This window comes from Amyelois transitella, chromosome 12 (genome assembly GCF_032362555.1).
Source record: "Amyelois transitella isolate CPQ chromosome 12, ilAmyTran1.1, whole genome shotgun sequence".
Taxonomy (NCBI): domain Eukaryota; kingdom Metazoa; phylum Arthropoda; class Insecta; order Lepidoptera; family Pyralidae; genus Amyelois; species Amyelois transitella.
The window spans coordinates 2,391,244-2,416,176 of NC_083515.1; the positions used below are offsets into that span (position 1 = coordinate 2,391,244).

Consider the following 24,933-nt stretch of genomic DNA (forward strand, 5'->3'; position numbering starts at 1 on the left):
TAATGATCTGGGCACAGGAACTTATTTAGTAACTTACTATATTGGTTCAAAAATTATAGAAATACCGCCATTAATTCAACAATGAAAGAAGAAAATAATCAAACTTTTCTACTGTCTACCAACCTACAAATTTCAATTTCTACCATTGGTACCAACTTAAAAAGAGATAAAAATATTGATTTTGTCTATGGAAATTACGGGAAACGGATATACTCCTCATTTTCATTTTTACGAACAAGTTTTATTTGTTTTTTCTCGTGTTCCTCAAGTATTCTACGTCTTCATTCATCTTAAAACTTCTCTGATAATATTCTGAACTTTTTGATACATAATGTGTATTATTATCTTCCTTGAAATATTTGGAGGGCAAAACCCTCAGAATAAGTACTAAACAAAACCTTTGGACAAAAGTCATATTTTTAAATAAGGAAACTTTTTGGTTTCTTTTTTTACAAGTTTTCACTGGCTATCACACTTTTGTATCTTATTCTGGGCTACATACTCAGTACTGTAACTCATCACTACATAGTATAAAACAAAGTCGCTATTTTAGTCTGTTTGTCTGTATGCTTAAATCTTTAAAATTACGCAACGGATTTTGATGCGGTTTTTTGTAACAGGTAGAGTGATTCAAGAGGAAGGTTTTTATGTATAATTTTTTCCGAATTTTGCACCCGTGCGAAGCCGGGGCGGGTCGCTAGTCAACAATACGAAGGTGGTATACTTTTTACTAACTAAAACACCCAACTTAGTATCCATGGTCAATGGCAAACCCGCCCTGGGTTTGCCATTGATTCTCTCCAGAGTGGTGAACATGAACCGAGACTAACCGGGCCAAGAAGGCGACGAAGTGTTTAACTAAAACAGTTTGATTGAGTAAACTTTTTTATTCAATCTGAACACAATTTTGTCATTTACGTGTAAAAGTGCTACCGATAATCTTAACTTTACTAAGAACTGAATATAAATAAAAGTCAAAGGAATGTTAAATAAGCAGTAATTGCAATACTCTTTATTACTACATCAGGATTTAAGTTCATAATGTACATACCTAGTCTGAAATTGAGCAATAATTTAAACATATAATTTAGTTGAAAAATAATAACAATACCACAAATTAAATTATATAAAACAAACAAGTCTTTCGAATCCTAATAAAATTTTGATTATTTTTGATACCTTGACACAATACTATTTTAAGAAAAACAAAAACGAATACAGTGTTAATTGTAGTACTGAAACGACACATAAATAATGTTTTTTCTACCAATTATAATATTTACACTGATCTCAAGTGATCTATTAGAGCAATACTAAGGAATGTACTGTGGGCGATTCATTATTAAATGTATGCGTGCATTCGGTGCATCCAATTTTCTGAAGACGCTTAATTAAGTAGATAATAATTATAACATACGAATTATTTGTATTTAACTTGTATCTTTATTAAAAAAGATACAAGTTAAATACAAATAATTCGTACAAAATTTTACAGGGAATGAAAAAAAAACACAAACATACATATAATCACGTCTATATCCCTTGCGCGGTAGACAAAGCCAATTGAAAAGACTTGAAAGAAATACGTTAGTAAAAATATTTATAGCCTACTTCGTAACCTACTTTTTTCATTTTACCCCCATAGTCGGTAGATAAGTTAAAATATTTATAGCTTGCATTTGTAAATACGAAATCATTTGAGAAGTGGGCCTTACTGCCTATTACATAGTTTCCAAAAATTAACCGTTGATTTGGTAGAGTCGCATGCGCCGCATCTGAATTATTTTATATTAGTTTTTACCCGGGGTTTCGATCCTGTGGCATATATTTGACCTAATTTATTTATTAACTATATAATTTATACAAAATTGCCTCAAAATCGGTCTATCGGGCCATCGCCGGTTGTTATAAATGTTTAATATGATTCCCATCAGAAACACGAAAACATGACATTTATATACTGTCCTGCTTAAAAATTAAACACTAAATGTTTTTTTTTCATTAAAAGATTTATTACTATCGGTACTTAAACGCTATTTATCACCCAAAAGCTATATTATTCAATCACCAACCATATTTCTCTAGCTAGGTAGGTACTTCACAATTGCTATTTACCTAAGTCCGCCATCTTAAAGTTTACTTTTAACGTTATTTCCTTCTGTGTTGCCATATTCGTCGAACGCCATGTTGCCTAATGCAAAAATGTTGTCAGGGTCCAGAGTTTTCTTTGCAGCCAATAAGAGTCTTCGGCCTGGTTCGCTCACCGTGCTGGCGTACCATTTCTTACGGAGTTTCCCGACGCCGTGGTGATGCGATATTGACCCTGGAAGATGAAGAAGTAAATAAACACACCTATCTACATACAAACATTATGGTAATGGCTTCATCTATACTAATATTATAAAGCTGAAGAGTTTGTTTGTATAAACGCGCTAATCTCAGGAACTATTGGTTCGAATTGAAAAATGAAGAAGTCGCGGGCACAGCTAGTCGCACTTATATGGTTGATGGAGCAATTTATTTATTTGGGAAACATACAATGGTAATAACACTTTAACAATATCACAGTATTAAAAACGATAAAAAGATTTTTTTCAATTCGAATCAGTAGTTTCGAAGATTAGCGCGTTCAAACAAACAAACAAACTCTTATATTAGTATAGATACATTTAATTATGACGTGAAACGGAACAGCGATAGATTTTCGTGCGATAAAAACGGCATCGCGCATGCCATACTACGGGGGCAGTTGTTTTATTCAAGTTTAAATTGTGTTAAATATGAATTGTGTTGCAAATACTTATACACTTTAAAATTGAACACGTTATTGGTAAAATTTTTACTTGACATCCGAGGTCGACGTAAGTAGGTACATTTCGCCCGTTACTTTGGCAGCACTTACCACCGGAAGCGATGATCTCGTCTCTGGCCGCCTCCTCCATTTCCTCGTACGTCGCGACGGGGTCGCTTCCGATCGCCGTGTGACCAAAGTAAAAGTAGATACAGCATCCGGCGTCGTAGCTGAAATACAATCAGGAAAAAAATTGGGAAATTTAAACTTTTGTTAACTTATTATTCTGCCGTGGTCTAACTAAAATGGCGTTATCTGACATCAGGATTTACACCTTTTTTACCAGTAATATAAGAAAAAAAAATCTCTTTCGATCTGTATATACGACTTTTTGGTACCTTTAAGTCATAAATAGGCGTTCTCATTGATGAATGGCATCAGTTTAAAATTTTTTGAAGTTTTACTTAAAACAAGGATTTGACAGATAACGGCATTTTAGTTATACCAGGGCAGTATTGCAATCTAGATAGGTGTCTATTTTCTTTTAGGCGATGGGCTAACGACCTGTCACTATTTGAATCTCAATTCTATCATTAAGCCAAACAGCTGAACATGGCCATTCAGTCTTTTCAAGATTGTTGGCTCTGTCTACCCCGCAAGGGATATAGACGTGACTATATGTATGTATGGAGATAGGTGTACAGTACACAAACCTAGCACGATCAACATGCAAAAAAAATCATTGTTACGTATTTGTATTTTGAAACTTTTGCCTCCTCCTCAACGTGTCGTCTCCACACGGCTCGATAAATTGTAGCAAGACTGCAATACAACATGCACAGGTACCTCACGTTTTAATCTGAACTTGCAAGGACCAAGTTTCGAATGTCTTGAAAAAGGCAGATGTTAGGAGTACCCGTAATCGTCGTAATGAGTGTGGAGGGAGCGGGAGTCTCGGAGATCTGAAAGGAGCAAGTGGAAATCCATAGTCTCTGCCTACCCCAATGGGAAACAGGTGTGATGGTATGTAGAGTGTAAGACAAAGATTCTCTTACGTCTGTGTGAGCCGGCAGGAGATGAGGTAATGTTGGATGCCTCTGGCCGCGCACTCGTCCCGGATGCGCTGCTTCACGTTCCGGCAGAGGGCCAAGGTTCGATCCCACGGCACTGAAGTCTCGAACGACTCGGCCACTATGCCGTACTCTATGGCCACGTCCTGTAATGAGAATAGAAAGAAGTCGGTATTCATCATCACCATTAAAATCACGCCTCTTTCTCAGTGGGGTAGGCAGAGAGACATATATGGAAATATATTTCAACTTGCCATGATCCGTGTGTAGTGCTCTTACAAAAGCTTCTCAAGACTAATATTTTTTTATATTTAATGGATAAAACAGCGTAATAAGGAATGTTGTGATGTGAAAGAAGATGAGGTTACAGCAATATAAAAGGGTATGTCAAGATGGTATGGTCACGTGGAGAGGATGAACGAAAGCAGGTTGACTAAGCAGATATACAAGGAGAGTATAAAATGATTCTACCCACCCTTAGGTAAGCAATGGTATGCAAAACTATTCCACCACCCTCCATGGCTTACCTAATTTCCTGTTATCCGCGTGGATGCTTCATACTCCCAGTTACATCCTCTCCTTATGACCACATACATACATACATACATATAGTCACGTCTATATCCCTTGCGGGGCAGACAGAGCCAACAATCTTGAAAAGACTGAATGGCCACGTTCAGCTATTTGGCTTAATGATAGAATTGAGATTCAAATAGTGACAGGTAATGCTAGCCCATCGCCTAAAGAAGAATCCCAAGTTTGTAAGCTTATGACCACGTTTATGGAATACGTAAGACATGCGAGAATAGGCCTCAAATCACCTAGAATCATCGAACTCACCCTTAGGTAAGCAATGACGAAGGTCAGGGTGTACCCCCTCTCCCCGTTCTCAGCCCCCGCCGGCACCCCCCCGTACTGCGCCGCTATGCTGTTCAGCTTCCTCTCCCTCTCTGACACATCCTCGTTCGTCCCCTCCATGAGGAGGGTGACCACGCACAGTCTGGTGGGGTCGAACCCCTTGATCCTGGTGATGTACAGCTTCTTCAGTCCGTCCAGGAGGACGCCGCCCCATGATGATTCGGTCTTGAGCGCTTGCCCGAAACGGAACTAGAATAAATAAAATAAAAAATAAATATATGTACGGGACAAATAACACAGATTGAGTTTAGCCACGAAGTAAGTTCGAGACTTGTGTTAAGAGATGCTAACTCAACGGTTCTATATTTTACAATAAATACTTATATAGACAAACATCCAAGACCCAGGCCAATCAGAAAAAGTTCTTTTCTCATCATGCCCTGGCCGGGATTCTAACCCGGGACCTCCGGTGTCGCAGACAAGCGTACTACCGCTGCGTTCTGCTTATTTCAAAAGAAATATAATAAGAATATCCCTTATTGTACAGCAAATAGGCAAGTATAAAAACAGTTTGTAAATTTTATTTTCAATTAGTAATTTATGTTAAAACACGAATAGCAATATGGCGCCTAAGAAACTTTGCTCAATACCTGTTCGTGCCGTGTGCTCAATACAAAAAAGAATAGGACCAATCCATCTCTTTCCCATGGATGTCGTAAAAGGCGACTAAGGGATAGGCTTACAAACTTGCGATTCTTTCTTAGGCGATGGGCTAGCAACCTTTCACTATTTGAATCTCAATTCTATCATTAAGCCAAATAGCTGAACGTGGCCATTCGGTCTATTCAAGACTGTTGGCTCTGTCTACCCCGCAAGGGTTATAGACGTGACCATATGTATGTATGTATTTTAATTAAGTCACTGCATTGCATTATGTCATTTAGTTCATTATGTGACATGTACATACCGTAAAATGCAAGTACATTTTTTTTTTTTTTTTTACACAGATTGAGTTAGCCTCGAAGTAAGTTTGAAACTTGTGTTACGAGATACTAACTCAACGATACTATATTTTAAAATAAATACGTATTTAGATAAACATCCAAGACCCAGACCAATCAGAGAAAGTTCGTTTCTTATCATGCCCTGGCCGGGATTCGAACCCGGGACCTCCGGTGACACAGACAAGCGCACTACCGCTGCGCCACACAGGCCGTCTTTATTATATATTACATTCCAAACACCTATGTTTATACAATGTCTCTGTGCCTAGGTAATACATGGAACTACATGTGTGTATGTATACCTGTTCGTTGTCCATCAGCCTTATGCTGGACGGCTGCAGCCGCTGCCTGGCCACCTCCCGCTCGAAGTGGAACCCTGACTCCCAGTCCGGGAACACCAGGGAACCGTAGCGGACGACAGGGGGAAGCGGACGGATTTTTATTGTCACCTGTTAATAAATTTAGTGGAAGTTAGAGCTGTTAAAAGCTGTCGGTGGATGATTCGGCAAGGTGTTTCAAATTAAAATTGAAATGAAAATTAAAATTGAAATGAAAATTAAAAATGACATGAAAATTAAAATTGAAATGAAAATTAAAATTGAAATGAAAATTAAAATTGAAATGAAAATTAAAATTGAAATGAAAATTAAAATTGAAATGAAAATTAAAATTGAAATGAAAATTAAAATCGAAATGAAAATTAAAAATTGAAATGAAAATTAAAACAACTGAACGTTTGTTTTGTGGTCAGTACCTACAAGAACGTATGTGTCTTACCTCCGTGACGACGCCCAGACACCCTTCGGAGCCCATGACGACGTGCTCCCACTCCGGCCCGCACGACACACGCGGCACCCGGCAGCTTTTCTCGATCACCCCCTGCGGCGTCACCACCTGGAATGCACCGTGAAGCTGTATAATGAAACGCATAAGTAATAAGTGTGGCCGTGTGGTTCCCGGCACCAGTACAAAAAAGAATAGGACCACTCCATCTCTTTCCCATGGATGTCATCTTTCTTTAATAGACATGATTGCACTAAAATATTTCATTTTACTTTTGGAAGTTTGTACGTAGAGTATATAATATGTAGTACTTATTACTACATACATACACGTCTTGCGGGGTAGACAGAGCCAGCAGCCTTGAAAAGACTGAATGGCTACGTTCAGCTATTTCGCTTAAGGCTTTCAGTATTTGAAAGACTGTTGGTCTACTCCGCAGGGGATATAGATGTGATTACATATATGTATGTATATAGGTGCATACATACATATGGTCACGTCTATATCCCTTGCGGGGTAGACAGAGCCAACAGTCTTGTAAAGACTGATAGGCCACGTTCAGCTGTTTGGCTTTATGATGGAATTGAGATTCAAATAGTGACAGGTTGCTAGCCCATCGCCTAAAAGAAGAATCCCAAGTTTACATGCCTATCCCTTATTCGACTTTTACGACATCCATGGGAAAAAGATGGAGTGGTCCTATTCTTTTTTGTATTGGTGCCGGGAACCACACGGCAATTGTATTCAATTTTTTAAATAAATCTATTCTTTTATCTCCTCCAACGACCATATAAAAGATAGAGGCACGCCGCTGACCGCTTTCAATCAGTCCACTTAAGTGAAAAGCTTACGTCCAACAGTAGACTAATTCGATGTCGATAATACAATTACCTTAGTCTGCACAATAATATCTTCAATGTTGCCGTACGTGTTCTTCTTCATGCCGCTCGCCCTGGTGGCCACCCAGCCGCCCAGGGTGGAGAACTCGTAGGAGTCCGGCTCGTGGCCCACGGTGAAGCCCCGCGAGCGCATCTCACGCTCCAAGTCCTGACCCACTATACCTGCCTGGAGTGAGAGAAAATCGGAATGCATTTTTTCCAACACACCTAGGTATATACTATATGCCGTGTGGTTCCCGGCACCAATACAAAAAAGAATAGGACCACTCCGTCTCTTTCCCATGGATGTCGTAAAAGGCGACTAAGGGACAGGCTTATAAAATTGCGATCCTTTTTTTTAGGCGATGGGCTAGCAACCTGTCACTATTTGAATCTCAATTCTATCATTAAGTCAAATAGCTGAACGTGGCCATTCAGTCTTTTCAAGACTGTTGGCTCTGTCTACCCCGCAAGGGATATAGACGTGACCATATGTATGTATGTATGTATGCACCTATATACATACATACATATAATCACATCTATATCCCCTGCGGGGTAGACTAAGAGTCTTTTAAATACTGAAAAGCCTCAGTGACGGGTTGCTAGCACATCGCCTAAATGAAGAATTCCGTGTTTATAAGCCAATCCTTTAGTCGCCTTTTACGACATCAATGGGAATGACAGGGTGTGGTCCTTTTCTAAAGTACCGGGAACCACACGGCACACACCTATAATATTATGATTCAGAGTTAAAACTATGTTAAGAAGGGGACACTCCCAAGGTTATGAAACCTGACTGGTTTGCCGGAAACATAACCTGGTACCAGACGCGCTCAGGATACAAAACCATGAGAGTACCACTTCCGTATTAAAGTAGAGGCGTCAGTCGATAGTCAAATTATCCTGTCCAAAGTATAGGAGAGGAACTTCAAGAATAATTCTATTTTACATACATACATATGGTCACGTCTATGTCCCTTGCGGGGTAGACAGAGCTTACAGTCTTTCCCATGGATGTCGTAAAAGACGACTAAGGGATACCTGTCACTATTTGAATCTCAATTCTATCATTAGGCCAAATAACTAAACGTGGCCGAACAGTCTTTTCAAGACACTTGGCTCTATGTACTCCACAAGGGATATAGACGTGACCATATGTATATATGTATGTTGAGGCAAAGAAACGGCCATTGACTATGAAGCCAAATGTACAATGGAGAATGAACTAAAGATTTCGATTTCAAAAATGAGGGGTCGGCTACACTACATACTACTCTGTCAAGAAAGTAGCAGGAAAAGATCAATAATACACAAACTGTTTGTTATTCATCCAAATTTATTTTATCACCTTTAAAATATGCTCCTTTAGAAACGATACACTTACGCCAACGAATAATCCAATCATCAAAACATTTTTTAAACGCTGTTTCCGGAATTGAGGTCAGTTCTCGCCGCGAATTCTCTTTTATGTCTTCTACCGATTGAAAACGGGTGCCACGAAGTGGTAATTTGAGTTTAGGAAAAAGAAAAAAGTCGGCTGGAGCCATATCTGGTGAATATGGTGGTTGCTCGATGGTATTTGTTGAGTGTTTGGTTAAAAATTCGTTCACAATGATGGCCTTGTGCGAAGGTGCATTATCATGGTGCAAAATCCAAGAATTTTCTTTCCACAAATCTGGCCTTTTTCGTCGGATTTGCTCTCTTAAACGCCGCATAACACTCAAATAATATTCCTTATTTACCGTTTGACCTTCCGGCAAGAATTCCGAGTGCACAACACCGCGATAGTCAAAGAAAACAGTCAACATGACTTTGACTTTTGAACGACTTTGGCGTGGTTTTTTCGGTTTCGGTTCAGTTGGAAGGCGCCACTCCGAAGCTTGTTGACTAGTTTGCATGTCAAACTCGTAAACCCACGTCTCGTCACCAGTAACAATGCGTTTCATGATTGTTGGGTCGGAATTGACTCGTTCTAGCATGTCCTCAGCGACTCTCATGCGATTGAGTTTTTGAAAAAAATTCAGGTCTTTTGGGACTAGCCGAGCGGCAACATGTTTCATACCCAAATTATTAGTTAAAATGGTACGGATCGACTCGTGAGATACAGAAAGTTCGGTGGCTATCTCTCTCAAAGTTGAATGAGGATTTTCAGTCACTATTTCCTTCACTTTTGCGATGTTAACTTCAGTTGCAGACGTTGATGGCCTACCAGAGCGAGGCAAATCTTCCATCACATCTCGACCGCTTTTGAACGCTTTGTACCACTCATAAGCACGAGTTTTTGATAAAGTCGATTCACTGTAAGCCTTCTGTAACATTTTCAGTGACTCCGAACACGATATTCCATTGGCGATGCAAAATTTAAGACAAACTCTTTGTTCGATGTTTTTATCCATTATGAAATTAGCAATACACACTAGATATGTTATAACTAAAAATAGCACTGTATTTAATGTAAACAACAGATGCAACTCAAACTCCGCGCCAAAATGGAAAACAGTTGTGCCAATCTAACAACAACAAAAAAAACAAAAATTTGAATTTGGAACCATAAATAAATAATCCATTCCCGATACTTTTCTGACTGAATGTATATAACACTCACCTGCACTCTAGCCAAGAGTTGCTCCTTATCCAGCCACAGAATAGAGTTCATATCACTCGTATCCAGGGCTACTATAGGCCTGCTCTCGTTTGGGGGGCAGGTCACCGCCCCGGAAACGGAAGTACCGCCCCCGAACGGGATCAGCACGAAGTGGTGCCGGGATGCGCATGCGACGATTTTTTCAACCTGAAAAATAAATTCACATTTAAATAACTTTATGTCTTTAAGCATTTTCGGACTTCGAAAAAAGTTCAGAAGTATGTTCAATTGTCGCCATTTTAAAGCTGTTCTCTCTCTCTCTCATTGGAGCGTATTCCCAATTGCACCCTCGGCCATAGTTCTTCGGTGCCTGGGGTCTTCTTTTCTACATTTGTGTTTACGCTTTGGCCGGTCGGCGGCGTCTTCAGTTTTTAGACCATTGGCACACAAGAGTCAGGTTTCGCCTCTGATAAGTCACGTTGATTCGTTATGAGGATAAAACATGTCAACAAAAAAACATAGACACTAATTCACTTTCGCAATATAAATGTTTGCCGCAGGATATTCATACATAATAATACTCGTACAGTACATAATATTTTGGCATTCTTCGGGGCTCCTTTACTCAAAAAGAAAAAAACAAGTATACAAATCAAAGAACAAATAAATCAAACTGTCGTAAATGTGTATGTAACAAATGGATATAATACCAGGTAAATAAATATTCACAATAATGTGGCAAATACCTTTATAGGACTCCCGCAAGCAACCTTGTTATGATAAAACAAAGTGAGAAGTGCTACTGATGCAGTAACATATTGTATAAACTATATAATTTATGCATATTGATTTACATTTATTTAATTTCGTAGGCTGAGCCAACAGTTTTGAAAAGACTGAAAGGCCACACGTTCAGCTGTATTTTATATAGCTCAGAGTTATGTGGGTAATGATGAAATCTAAGTTTCAAATAGTGACAGGTTGCTAGCACATCGCCTAAAATAAAAATCCCAAGTTTATTAGCCTTTCCCTTGACAGATTTTTTCAATGGCAAGGGAACCAACTGGCACGCTATGTGTTATATTCACAACCTTAAAATCAGGCAACAAGAAATCAAAACTGTTAGGAACCTGTTGCCTCTCAGATCCGCTATATCTTTGAGGGTTTGACAATGGGCCCTTATTAGACGTTCCATGCCGTCCAAGCTAACAATAGAAATGTTCTCCAGTTGATTTTTGATGTTATCTAGAAGACGTTTTTGCGAACGAACACCTTAGAGTAAGATCACTCCAAAACCGTATTCCAAAGTGCCGGCTATAAATAAAATCCACATACCTGTTCATGGCTCTCAGGCCAGATCACAGCATCGGGTATCCTTGGGAACTTGTTGCCTCTCAGATCCGCTATATCTTTGAGGGTCTGACCATGAGCCCTTATTAGACGGTCCATCCCATCCACGCTAACTAGAGAAATGCTCTGCAGTTCTTTCGTGATGTTTTCAGGGAGACGGCTTTCGGGGAATGACGTCGGCGGGTCAGGTATGCTTGGTGGCTTCATAACGTCCACTTTGAAGTTCTCGTACGCCCAGCTTTGGAGGTAAGGCAGGGGTTTGCCGGCTATTGAGTATCTGGAACGAGAACCAAATGTTTAGTTTGATAGAGTAACAAACATAAAGGGCGATATTTTTACGTCAAGAAAGCAAGATTTTGAAACAGTAAGAAAGCGCGCGGCAGGTCCTCTATGAGTTGGACAGAAAAACTAACCTGTTGGCAAAAAAATTATGACAAAAAGAAAAATTGGCTAAAATGGTTACGCAATTTAGAACATTACAGTACAAAACCTTATCATATGTATACATCCATTCGCTCAAATGATTTAAAGGACTGAAAAAACCTAAAACAATATTTTTTATTAATTTTGTAATGAATTTTACTCTAAGTTATATATAATCTTGACCCAAACTTCAACCGCTCATGAGAGTGATTAATTTTACCTCATCTTTGAAATTATTAACTTCATTCAAACAATCAATAATGGCCGACTAAATGTCATTGTTAAAACAACAATTTGTTGATCTTTTGTTTGTTGCAGCATGTACGAGTAAATATGCAAACATGACATAATGTCATGTGTGCGTTTGTATTAACACAATATAACGATGATTCAATATGGGATAAAATAATATTCCCTGCAAAGGTTGCGGAGGTCAGAAGAGAGTCGCTTCTTGGCAAAATCTCACTTAGGTACTCAATCCAGGATCATGAAATAAAGGTATACCCCAGGCTCATCTCCAGAAAGTCGATAAACGCCAGGAGGAGGAAAAACGTGTACTATGAACGCTTCATATAGGTATATTCCCTTTTTGCTCTGTGGTTCCTGGGACTCTAGTAGAATAGGACTACTCCATCTCTTTCACATGAATGTCGTAAAATGCGACTCATGGCTAATAAACTTGGGATTCTTCTTGTAGGCGATGGGCGAGTCTCAATTTTATCATTCGGCCAAACATCTGAAAGCCTTTTAGTCTTTTCAAGACTGTTGGCTATGTCTACCCCTCAAGCGGTATAGACATGATTATATCTATGTATGTTTTTTCTCCTAAATAGGACAGGTTTCAAAAGAGAATACGCATCTATTTTCATTAGGTGTCCCCACATATCTCTTGTTTGACACTAGCTCAACGCTATACACTAGTTACAGTACCATACCAATAGATACCTATAGGTATAGTACTGTCATGGCGTCTCCCAAGAATTATCACATGAATGCGAGCGTACACACTCGAACCAAAGGTTGTTCGCGTGTATTTAAGCATATTGTAAATATTGCAGTTGCAGTAGGTACTGCCCTGCACCATTCATTGGGACTCTTCGTGCTAAGGCTGACTGCAAACTAAAAGATACCGAACAAACTGACCGCTCACTTCGATCACAAAGGAAAATGTGCATAGAAGTCATGTGAAAAATAAAAACTCGACACAAATTTAAGTTTCCTTTTAAAAAGTAATAAATTATAAGAAAAAACCTGAATCTTGAGCTACCTTAGTATGTATTAAGAAATATTTTTTAGGTAATACATCGCGTTATTATCATTAAAAAAAAAATAAACAAAAAATGTATTTTATCTTACTAACAACAAATATTTTAAGAAAAAAATGTAGTAAATGTTTGTAACATTCGAAATTTAAAAGACTGAAGGCCATAATCAGCTGTTTATTAGCCCTTCTCGATCTGTACGGAAAGAAAGACACCTGCTACACGCTATGTTTTTTCTTTTCTACTAGACCATTATAGAAGCCCTTCGTATCATGGCACGCGCCACGCCGTCCTTATCACGTGAAGAACTATTGCTGTCCCGTTTCACGTCATAATAGAAAGCGAAACAGGTATAGTTCTTCGCGCGATAAAAACGGCGTCGCGCGAGCCATGCTACGGCCTATGCTGCAATACAGTTTTAGATCTTCCCATAGGAGAGAAGCCATCAAGACCAACTAGTGGTCAAAGTGGTCACTTAAGATCAGTGAATAAACCATTATTTGCCGTGTGGTTCCCGGCACCAATACAAAAAAGAATAGGACTAGATACTCCATTTCTTTCCCATGGATGTCGTAAAAGGCGACTAAGGGATAGGCTTATAAACTTGGGATTCTTCTTTTAGACGACGGGCTAGCAACCTGTCACTATTTGAATCTCAATTCTATCATTAAGCCAAATAGCTCAATGTGGCCCTATTAGTCTTTTCAAGACTGTTGCCTCTGTCTACCCCGCAAGGGATATAGACGTGATTATATGTATGTATGTATGTAATAAACCATTATTGTAATCCTAGGTGTGCGGTGAGCCTAGCCTATTCGCTCCACCATCAATATTGACATAACCATACAATACACATTTCATTGCAATAATGAGAGTCGTACGAGATAAAACCATGTTGTTTAGCGTTTACTATAATATATGTAGGTAGGTAATTTTGAACATCTTTTGTTCTGAAAAGTACCTTCATATGTGTATTTAGAAATAAGTATACATAAAAATAAAATGGTCTAGCCCCATTGTGTTTGATTGAAGCTAAAAATAAAGTAGTTACTCATAGTAGGCGATGAGCTAGCAACCTGCCACTATTTGTTTTTCAGTCTTTTCAAGACTGCTGGCTCTGTCTACTCCGCAAGGGATATAGACGTGATTATATAAGTATATTGTATGTATAACCGACAAATGTGTTAGATATACATAGATGAAGCGATAAAAAGTCATAAATACAGTTTCAATCTGTTTCCAACCTATGCTGGCTCTGTCTTCTCCGCAAGGGATATAGACGTGATTATATAAGTATATTTTTAATTAACCGACAAAGGTGTTAGATATAGATGAAGCGATATATAGTCATAAATACAGTTTCAATCTGGAATGCCCTCGGGATGAGTCTGCATCCCATGACGTCATGAGAAACCACGTGCTTAGATGCAGTAATTTAGCGGAAAACGCCAATTTATATGAGTTTGACGAGCGAATACCGCCTACGACTGTTTCGTCAGGCAGATTAGGCCAGTAATTTCCTTCTGCTTTTGGACCTTAATTGGCTTAAATGTGAGATATCCAATCCAAATTTACTTTTCATCTATACTAATATTATAAAGCTAAAGAGTTTGTTCGTTTGTTTGTTTGAACGTGCTTATCTCAGAAACTACTGGTTCGAATTCATAAATTATTTTTGTGTTGAAAAGACCATTTATCGAGGAAGGCTTTAGGCTATTTATCATCACGCTGTAACTATTAGAGAAAAAGTGAAAAAAACTAGTAAAATTATTTCTCCTTGAGGGCTTCAATGATACCCAAAATAACTATTCCACGCGGATGAAGTCGCGGGCACAGCTAGTAAGTAATAAACACACATATGACGTCTTATGGTTTCTGGCACCAAAAGAAAAAAGAATAGGACCACTCCATCTCTTTCCCATGGTCGTCGTAAAGGGCGACTAAGGTATATGCTTGTACATTTGGGATTCCTCTTTTATGCGCTGGTCTAGCAACCAGTCACTATTTGAATCTCAATTATATCATTAAGCCAAACAGCTAAATTTGGCGTAAAAGTCGCTGCATCCGTTGTGTGTGAGCTATGATGCCACAGACAGATACCTACTTCAAACTTATAAAACCCATTTTTTCCGTAAGGGGTTAAAAAGAGTTTCTCAGTGGTATTTACTCACCTGTCTCCCGAGAATGTGGCCACATCACCATTCAGCTTGAACATGGAGTCTTTATACCCCCATCCGTACCATTTCAGCAAGTCTTGTCTGAAACAAAACCATTGGTCAGGTGATATTGCACGAAACCTAAGGTTGTGGCTGAAATCTCTTTTGAACTGCACACAAGTAAAGGTTCCCTCGTGAGTAGGTACATGAAATTGTGAAGTTTAATACATATTACATTCTATCTTATATATTAAATTCTCGTGTCACAATGTTCGTTACCTTATCCCCCCGAAACGGCTTGACCGATTCTGATGAAATTTTGTGAGCATATTGAGTTGTTTTGAGAAACGGCCAACATCTATTTTTCATACCCCTTAGTGATAAGGGTTTTCCACCCTTAACATGTTTTTAACTAAAAATTACTTAAAAATTATTTATATGGCAAAACAATGTTTCCCGGGACAGCTAGTCCGTCCTACTAATCCATCCTACTAATATTATAAATGCGAAAGTTTGTGAGTATTATAGCGCTGGCGAGATTGAGAAGTAAAAGCCAACTACGGGATAACAACTTTACTTCGGTAACTTATAAAAAGAAATAACAAAACTCGCTCGCTAATAAGAGGTGCACACCGCACCGGTCCGCGCGTTGTTTAAAGACTGACTTGTTCAATGAGGCGCACGGGCGGTCCTCTGCGCGGGCGCTGGGAACGGCGTGGTATGGACGAGGGGGGCGGAGGGTGACGCGATGTCTCCCCAGAAGGGCCTACAATGTTGCCCGCTATATCCTCCCCCTCCAAGTTACATGGTCGACCCGACTGTGACTTGGCTAGTCTACCGCGATGGCGCTGATGCGCAATAACAGGAGATTTACCCACGTAACGCGTTAAGGCGCTGGCATGGTATTTGCCCTTTACAATGTTGTTACAATCAACGACGAGATAAGAAGTGGGACTACAAACTTTAGATATGCGATAAGGTCCCTCTCGCTTAGGAGCAAATTTGCTCGTGATACCACGCTGTGCATTACTCGGCATATGGACCTCCACCAGGACCATGTCTCCCTCATTAAACGGAGCAACCTGCCTCCGTTGTTTATCGGCGACAGCCTTCCTATTGTCCTGTTGCGACTCAATACGTCTCCTGACATCCACAAGGATTCGAGCAAAATCTCTCAAATATGGTGATATCTGAGGCACAAAATTTTGCTGCTCCACAATGGTTCTGAAATCTGTATGGACTGCAAGAGGCGTACGCAACTCACGTGCGAAAGTTATAAATGCGGCCGTATGGCCGGTTCCTTCGTTATAAGAGCTATTCAAAGAGAAACGTACCGCTGGCAACATCCGTGGCCAGGAACGATGCTCGGTACCCACGAGGATGGCGAGATGTTTCTTTAACTCGCGGTTCTTCCGCTCAGCGGGGTTGGCCTCTGGATGGTACACCGGTATCAAAGCCTGGTGAACCCCGAAAACAAACATCGCCTTTTGCATTACAGCCGAAACAAATTGAGTACCGTTATCGGAGATTACCCGCCTGGGCAACCCATAACGTAGAAAAACTTCTTCAATAAGCACCTTAGCGCAAGTTTCTGCAGTTGCATCACGCAGTGCGAACAGCTCCACCCAACGACTAGCAGTATCCTCTACTAAAAGGATCCACTTCTCCCCCTTTTCTCCTTCGGGAAGAGGGCCAAACAAGTCCATCGCCAGTACCTCGAAACGCTGCTGGGGCACTGGGGTTTGCAGCAGACCTGCTGGCTTTAAATTGGTGGCTTTATACTTTTGACAAAGGTCACAGGATTTAAGATATTGAGCCACATACGTTTTCATATTATTAAAGTAATAACGCTCCTTAATCTTCCGCAAGGTCCGCTCCAAACCCAAGTGTCCAGCAGTAGGCGCATCGTGAAATTCCTTTAAAACTTCCGCCCTCAACGACTCTGGAATAACTAACTGGGGCTCGTCGGACTCAGCATCCGGATCACATCTAAAGAGCACTCCTTGAGAAAGATAATAACCTCGATCCGACCATCGAGTAATATCAGCATTTTCGGTATCTTCAAAATTATTTATTATTCGAGCTATAGCTGGATCACCGAGTTGGGCGCTACGAATATCTTCTGGGGCCCACTGAGGAAAGTCAACCACGACGGGACAGGTGTTCTGGACTTCCGAAACCTGTTCATCAGCATCAGCACATACAGGGCGACTGAGAGTGTCGGCAACAACGTTGACCTTACCTGGCGTATAGTCGATATCCAGATCAAACGACTGAATCTTTAAAGCCCACCGAGCCAAACGTCCTGTAGGCGTTTTCAACGCCATAAGCCACTTTAACGGCTGGTGGTCTGTGGAGACACGCACCTTTGCACCCTCCACGTAGCCACGGAACCTATCTAAGGCCCAAACCACAGCCAAGGCTTCACGTTCAGTGGTATTATAATTCTTTTCAGCATGCGTGAGCAAGCGACTTGCAAATTCTATTGGTCTTTCTTCATGGACATTGTCACCTTGAAGCAAGACAGCGCCTAATGCGTATGCGCTCGCATCAGTCCTTATTATGAACGGCTTCTCAAAATCTGGTTGCTTTAGAATTGGGCTGGTAGAAAGCTTAGTTTTAAGCGTTTCAAATGCGACCATCTGTTCCTCTCTCCAAGTCCAGATCTTGTTCTTACGAGTGAGTTCCGTTAATGGACGAGCGACATCGGCGAATTGCGGAATAAATTTGCGAAACCACGAACACGTCTGTAAGAAGGTTCTAAGTGTCTTCAGGTTCGTCGGTGGCAACATTTTCAGCACAGCCTCCACCTTTCGAGGGTCTGGTTCAATGCCTTGTGAAGACACAACATGTCCCAAGTAAGTAAGCCTCTCTTTAGCAAAAACACACTTACCTCGATTAGCCTTTAAGTTAAACAGGCGAAGACGGTCGAAAACCTGCTGGAGGTCCTGGAGGTGACGATTAAAATTTGGTGATATTACCAGAATATCATCCAAATAAGCCAGTACACATACGTCTTTAAGACCAGACCTCATCCGGTCGATCAAACGCTGAAAAGTCGCTGGCGCGTTTTTAAGTCCAAACGGCATTCGGCGAAATTGGAATGTACCAAAAGGCGTGGTAAACGCCGTCTTTGGTCTATCCTCCGGAGCGACAATAGTCTGCCAGTAACCAGCCTTTAAATCTATTGTGGACATGACACAGCCTTCTCTGGTACTCTGCAACAAGTCATCTATGACAGGAAGTGGATACTTATCAGTACGGGTGACGCTGTTTAATTTCCGGTAGTCGACACAGAAGCGGACCTCTCCATTCTTCTTGGGTATCAGCACCACAGGGGAAGCCCACTCTGACTCAGCATCTTCGATGATGTCATCTTCTAACATTTTCTCTAATTCCGCTCTGATCACTTCTTTTTTCGCTGGAGATACGCGATAAGGAGGACTCGCAATAGGCCTGGCGTCTCCGGTATCAATATGGTGAACAGCAAACTGAGTGGGTCCTCCCCCTGGAGTGAAAATGTCCTCATTGACATTCAGAAGGTTGGACAGCTGCTGTCGTTCGTCCTTGCCTAAGTGGAATCCTTCATCCTCGCGAAGACCCACAGACGAGCAATGCAAAGGTTCGTATGACCTTACACCATTAGGTTCAAAGACGATGGGCTGAGGGACCCTATCGTGGTTCATGAACCATATACCGCGAGAAAAATCTAATACCATGCCAGCGTCCTGAATAAAATTCATTCCCAACAAACTTTCAGTAGCATTGGGCAACATTATAAACTTTACATCTAAAGAGACATCGCGTACCCTAACCCTAACTTGCGTACGTTCAACAATTTGCGCAACTGCCCGCCCGTCCGCGTATTTAAGCTCAGTAAATACATTTTCAAACTTATGGCCATACTTAACTAAATGAGCTCTAAGACTAACACTGCCTATACAATGTTTGGCACCTGTGTCTATAAGCACTTTACCACGTTCACCATATATTTCTATTTCTAACAAAGGTCGCACTCGCGAATCTATATTAACACTATTTGCAGAAACAGATTGAAAAGAAGTTGATACGGACGGAACCGGTTCTGTCTTTTTACAAGACGAGCAGTTGGATCGGATCACGCCGGGCGCACCGCACCCGAAACACGTGATAGTTGAGACGCGTGGTTCTCCATCAGTGCCAAGTTTCTGTTTGGCTAACTTTTCACAGGCATATTTCAGATGACCATACTTTTTACAGTAATTACAGTGTGGCCGAGCTTTATTCTTATAAGATACTGTCGACTGCGAAGCCGTCGGAGAAATGGGTACAGTAGTAGGCTTTGCGGTCGAACATAACGGTTTAAGATCGCTGGTCGATGTTCGGCTTTCATCCAAAATATCTTCAATGCGACGGGCCATAGTAATAAGCTCAGCGAAGGTAGAAAATTCCAAACGCGAAACCTTTTCACGAATACGTCGATGTAGCAAACCGTACGTCATATCTAATTGCACGGTCATCGACAGGGAATGAAGGGGTAACTGTGACATTAATGCCCTGATGTGGCATATGAAAAGGTCTGTAGCTTCGTTACTACGCTGTTCCCTTTCAAATATTTTCCGATAAACTTTGTGTGGGGGCAACCTTGGTCCAAACGTTTGTTTGAGTGCTTCGATGGCGGCAGACCAGGTTGGGGTATGATCCTTCACACCCTGCCACCATGTCGCAGCCAAACCGGTGAGTAACATAGGCAAGCCACGCAAGGCGTTTTCGTCGCTTACTCCAACACAATCTTTATAGACCACTATGGCGTCTACAAAAGATTCCACGTTGCTAGACTTCTCGCCGTCGAATCGTGCTGTGCATTTTGCGAAATTACCATGTAAGGAACTACTTACAGTTGGTGGGCCATTTACCCTTTCCATTAAAAATCTCAGCTGCTCGGTTGTTATCATGATCGGAGCAAGCGGAGGCAATGGAACAGCCTCTGGCGCAGGTGCAGGTTGTTGTACAGCCTCCGGAGTGGGCGGCGGCGACGCCACCACATTAGCTTGGGCCGCGCCCGCCGACGAACTCTCTGCGCGAGATCTCGTAAGCACCATGGTAACACGATGAAGCAATACGTGTATGTCGAAATAAGAGTTCACGAAAGTCCAGACGCACTATCACAACGTTTACCAGTCTTTATAAATAATGTCCAACACACACAATAGTTGTATAAAAAGTCTTAAAAAAAGTCAGGCCGCGTAAAAAGTCGTAACTATTGTAGTACCTACACATGTATCGCGAGACAAAACAGTAACACTGTCGCGATAACGGTTTTTTTTTTTTTTTTTTTGGGTACACTAAAACTTTTTGGTAAGTTTTTGTTCACTGCAGGTAGGTAAAGTCTCAACACAAAAGAGTATTTAGGTACGTTAACTGTTCACGTACCCCAAACAACGGTTCTTTTTTTTATGGTACACGAAATTTTTTTTTTTGGTAAGTTTTTGTATTATTAAAATAGTATTTAGGCACGTAAACTGTCCACTATCGTGGGAACAAACAGACACGCTGTCACGATAGGTACACAAAACAGTTTAGATACAAAACCTAAATAAATTATGCTGTTCGCGGAATATAACAGACACTTCTGTCGCGAAACTATGTCCAGCTTTTGAGTCTTTAACGTGACTACGTGACAAACGGCGTCTTGCCGTCGTAGAACACGTGAACAACAAACAACACACGCGAATCACTAAAAGAGCACACTGCCCACACGTTGGAGCGCCAATATAGCGCTGGCGAGATTGAGAAGTAAAAGCCAACTACGGGATAACAACTTTACTTCGGTAACTTATAAAAAGAAATAACAAAACTCGCTCGCTAATAAGAGGTGCACACCGCACCGGTCCGCGCGTTGTTTAAAGACTGACTTGTTCAATGAGGCGCACGGGCGGTCCTCTGCGCGGGCGCTGGGAACGGCGTGGTATGGACGAGGGGGGCGGAGAGTGACGCGATGTCTCCCCGGAAGGGCCTACAATGTTGCCCGCTATAGTATGTCAGTATGGATGTTTGTTACTCTTTCACACAACAACTACTGAACCGATTACGATAAATTTGGTATGAAGGTAGCTGAAGACCCAGAATAACATATAGGCTACTTTTAATCCCGGATTTCCTGCGAGATTGATTCCACGCGGACGAAGTCGCGGGCGGCCTCTAGTATACAATAAAATCGAAAGTTTGTAAGGATGTGTGAATATATGTTACTCTTTTACGTAAAAACTATATTTTGACGGTATTTAGTGCAAGTGAGTAGAATATAATATAGAATATAATTTGTGTAATAACATCTATTTTAGTTAAGATATAGAAATATATTGTGGAGGATTTAGAAAGTAAAGTAGGAAGTACGGATTGAGAAAACGGAAATCTACATGAGTGAAGCCGAGAGCAAAGCTAGTTAATCATAATAGTAACACACTTATATCAGGTCAATGTCTCATAAGATTATACTGATGATAAAAATGATAAGATTGTGACCATTCGGTTTCTATGTATTTTTGTCAACTTTTACGGCGTCGTACGTTCTTGCTTTTATTTGAAAAGTCTCTGGTTCGAACCCCGGTCAATTCCAAGCTGAAATCGATTTTCAAATATACCTACATGATTTCATTTCGATCTCAGTATAAGTTAGAAAAGTTACGCGGCACCGCTTAATGAAAAATAATACCGTTTTATACTTTTTTGGGCGAGAGAATTATGGAAAAAATCCTTTTTTAGTGCAATCTAGACCACATAGGACCACTCAATCTTTGCCCCTTATGGATGTCGTAAAAGGCGACTAAGGGATATAAACTTGGGATTCTTCTTTTAGGCGATAGGTTAGCAACCTGTCCTTATTTGAACCTCAATTCTATCGTTAAGTCTAACCTATCAGTCTTTCAAGACTGCCAGCTCTGTCTACCACGCAAGGGCTATAGTCATTATATGAATGAATAGACCACATAGAGAACCTAAATGCCAAATTTTATATCTCTAGACCCAGCATTTTGTGCTGAGCGTTGATGCACTATGATGAACTATATTAGCTTTTGCAACAAAGCCCCGCGCTTTGTACCCGTGGGAAATTTCAGAAAAAAAGCAATTGTTATGTTACTCCCGAAGTATCTATACATATCTGTGCCAAATTTCGTGAAAATCAGCCCAGTAGTTTTTAACTTCATTCGTTAACAAACATACGAATCTATTCTCTTTATTATTAGTGTGTATTAAGGTTATTGATATTTTCTTATTATATTCTGATTTTTGCATATACTTTGTAATAAAATGTTTGTTTTTCGAAATGGTTTATTTTCTTTTAAATCTATCAATATAAATGGTTTTATCTCAGTATTTCAATGATATTTAGACCCGTATGATTTCCTAAAAAGCATAGACTTCGGAAAAATGAGTCTTACTTCTATGGCGGCAAGTAAAGTATGTAGAAGGGCGTAAAATATTGTATAATTTTTTTTTGATAATGCATATCATACTTAGTCATATATCGGTCAACATGTATCTTATCTGTTTTAGGCGTTTGATGTTTTTTGATATGGGTACTAACATATTCTAAGATAAAGTGTATGTTATCTTTTATAAACTGATGGAACTAAAGTAAGAAGGCCCATGAATTAAAATTAATTCATTAGAATGGTCTTGTGCCGTGTGGTTGCCGGCACTTTAGATTAGGACCGCTCCATATCTTTCCATCGATGTCGTAAAAGGCGACTGAGGAAAAGGCTAATGAACTTGCGATTCTTCATGTAGGCGATGTGCTAGCTTCTTACCATTATTTGAATCTCAATTTCATCATTAAGCCTCTGACTTATGCAACCTTACTGTGACACCTAATTAAGCTTAGACCATGGGTAATTATTTTTGTCTTACCATTTATAGGTATAAAACATCCAGGTGAACCAAAATTCTAAATATGAAGCTAAATCAAAAAAAAAGAAACAAAAGATGTGTATATTCTTTTGATCAATTGCTATGCATCAAACAACCTAGTAGTCAGTTGTAGGTTATATTTGGTTTCCAAATTCTAAAGGCTGGCTAGCTGGAAGCCCGATCTCAAAATTTATTTGTCGTGTTAATTTAGTTAAGTGGTCCTTGTGTTCACAAATTTAAGACTCTGTCTATCCCACTTGTGACAAAGTCAAAGTTAAGAATAGATGCAGCCCCAAAATATGAAGAAGATAGAAATTGAAGAATTTTTGCGAGTATAGTTCCGGTATTCACCGGATATCCAACTTTGGCGGCAAAATGAACAACATCGAATTCCTACGTTTATGTTTACGAAAACACGTCGTTGCATCATAGGAATAAGAATATAGTTTGATATTTTTAGAAGTACGCATCGTTAAGAATATCCACTAAATGTGGAGCACCCGGTCGCTGACTGTCGCCGCATCTAATTGAGTTTAGTTTAATTGTAACACTAATATAGGTAATAACCAGAGAATACTAGGTAATCTGTCTGGTGACTTAACCAGTCGTGAATTTACCAGTAAACGAGCTAAATAATTATATCATTTAATTTACTAAATAACTTACCGTCGTCTAGGAATAACACTTTTTACTTTAATAACCGAACTAGCACTATCGCTCTTCTTATCATTATTTGCACTTAAATTATTCATGTTTGGTTTGTCTGTCCGATTTGTTTTATTATTCACATTTTTTGTCATATTTATCGAGCCGGTTTCAGACGCGGCTGACATTTTTACAGGGGCGTCGACTATAGATTTGGAGCGGCGAGTTTGTTAGGACTTTTATAATTCGCGCATACTGCCGCGCATGGGGTGACAGATGCGGTCTGGTCAATGTTCGAATTATACAAAGCGCCATCTATTATTTTACTTCAGAACTTAATGCTATGCAGTGAAAGCATGACACCGTATTTCTGTATTCGAGTTAAATTTATGTGTAAATAGCAGATGGAGTAATAAATAATTTTAGTAGGCATCCTTTTTAATGTTTTTTAAAATATCAGCACTACATACGTAACGTATTTTTTAAATTTATCTCGTATACTTACATAAGTACCCGTGCTTTTCCATTAAAGATTTCATATTCGATTACACATTAAAACACGATTTTTGTTGATTATGTTTTTTTTTCTATTACGACGTACGTCGTAGATGAGCTACAGCGTAGCGTAGGTTACGTAGCGCATGTCGTAGAAGATCTACGATAGGTCTACGACACCCATGCGTAGAGCTTAATTGAGAATGATAATCATTTATTTTGGGAAATTTAGAAAAGACTTAAGTACCCACTCCATCTCTTTTTCGTGGGTGTCATATGAAATTACGATAATAATCGCGTACTTAGTGCTACAAACATGAACCAAATTCGGTTACTAAAGTAGTTTTATCCTAATATTTACCTAGCTTTTTTGAGGTTGACTTTATTCATTGAAGGTATATTTATTTTGCGTTTACCAGACCTATCTGTTCCATTAAGCAAAAATGCGGGAACCTATATCGCAGTACCGTTTTTAATGGAGAGACTACATCTTTTCACTTGTCACGTTCCCTGCATACTACTTTTGCTTCATTACATCATGCAAGTTCTTCAGTTTAGAGAGGAATTGAGATTTATACTTATGATAATTATGATGGTCGTTGCACTTATGTATAAAAAAAACAATAATACAGTAAATAAATCAAAAATATTTATTTTTCTATTATAATTGTACAAAAGTTGAAAAATTTATATACATAATGTTATGTGAGCACAGTGGTATCTTAATTTTGCCAAAAAGGA

At 39.8% G+C, this 24,933-nt stretch overlaps 1 protein-coding gene across 1 annotated transcript; it reads right to left on the minus strand.

Moving 5' to 3' along the window:
• Positions 1-879: 879 nt before the first annotated feature.
• LOC106141971 (alkyldihydroxyacetonephosphate synthase) lies at positions 880-23,935 on the minus strand. The gene is made up of 11 exons (XM_060946933.1): positions 23,719-23,935; positions 15,178-15,264; positions 11,307-11,598; positions 9,993-10,178; positions 7,398-7,571; positions 6,501-6,617; positions 6,026-6,172; positions 4,702-4,968; positions 3,847-4,007; positions 2,903-3,021; positions 880-2,323 (listed from the first exon to the last, which is right to left on the minus strand). Exons 1-11 carry the CDS (start codon positions 23,883-23,885, stop codon positions 2,130-2,132), a joined length of 1,911 nt encoding a protein of 636 aa, XP_060802916.1. The 5' UTR covers positions 23,886-23,935; the 3' UTR covers positions 880-2,129.
• Between the last annotated feature and the right edge of the window lie 998 nt (positions 23,936-24,933).

Excerpts from the sequence above, each read along its gene's own strand:
- LOC106141971 (XM_060946933.1), bottom strand. The coding sequence starts at position 23,885 with ATGTCAGCCGCGTCTGAAACCGGCTCGATAAATATGACAAAAAATGTG. Across the intron at positions 15,265-23,718 it reads AGTGTTATTCCTAGACGACG|ACAAGACTTGCTGAAATGGT; the intron begins GTAAGTTATTTA and ends GTTTTGTTTCAG. Across the intron at positions 10,179-11,306 it reads GGCCTGAGAGCCATGAACAG|GTTGAAAAAATCGTCGCATG; the intron begins GTATGTGGATTT and ends TTTATTTTTCAG.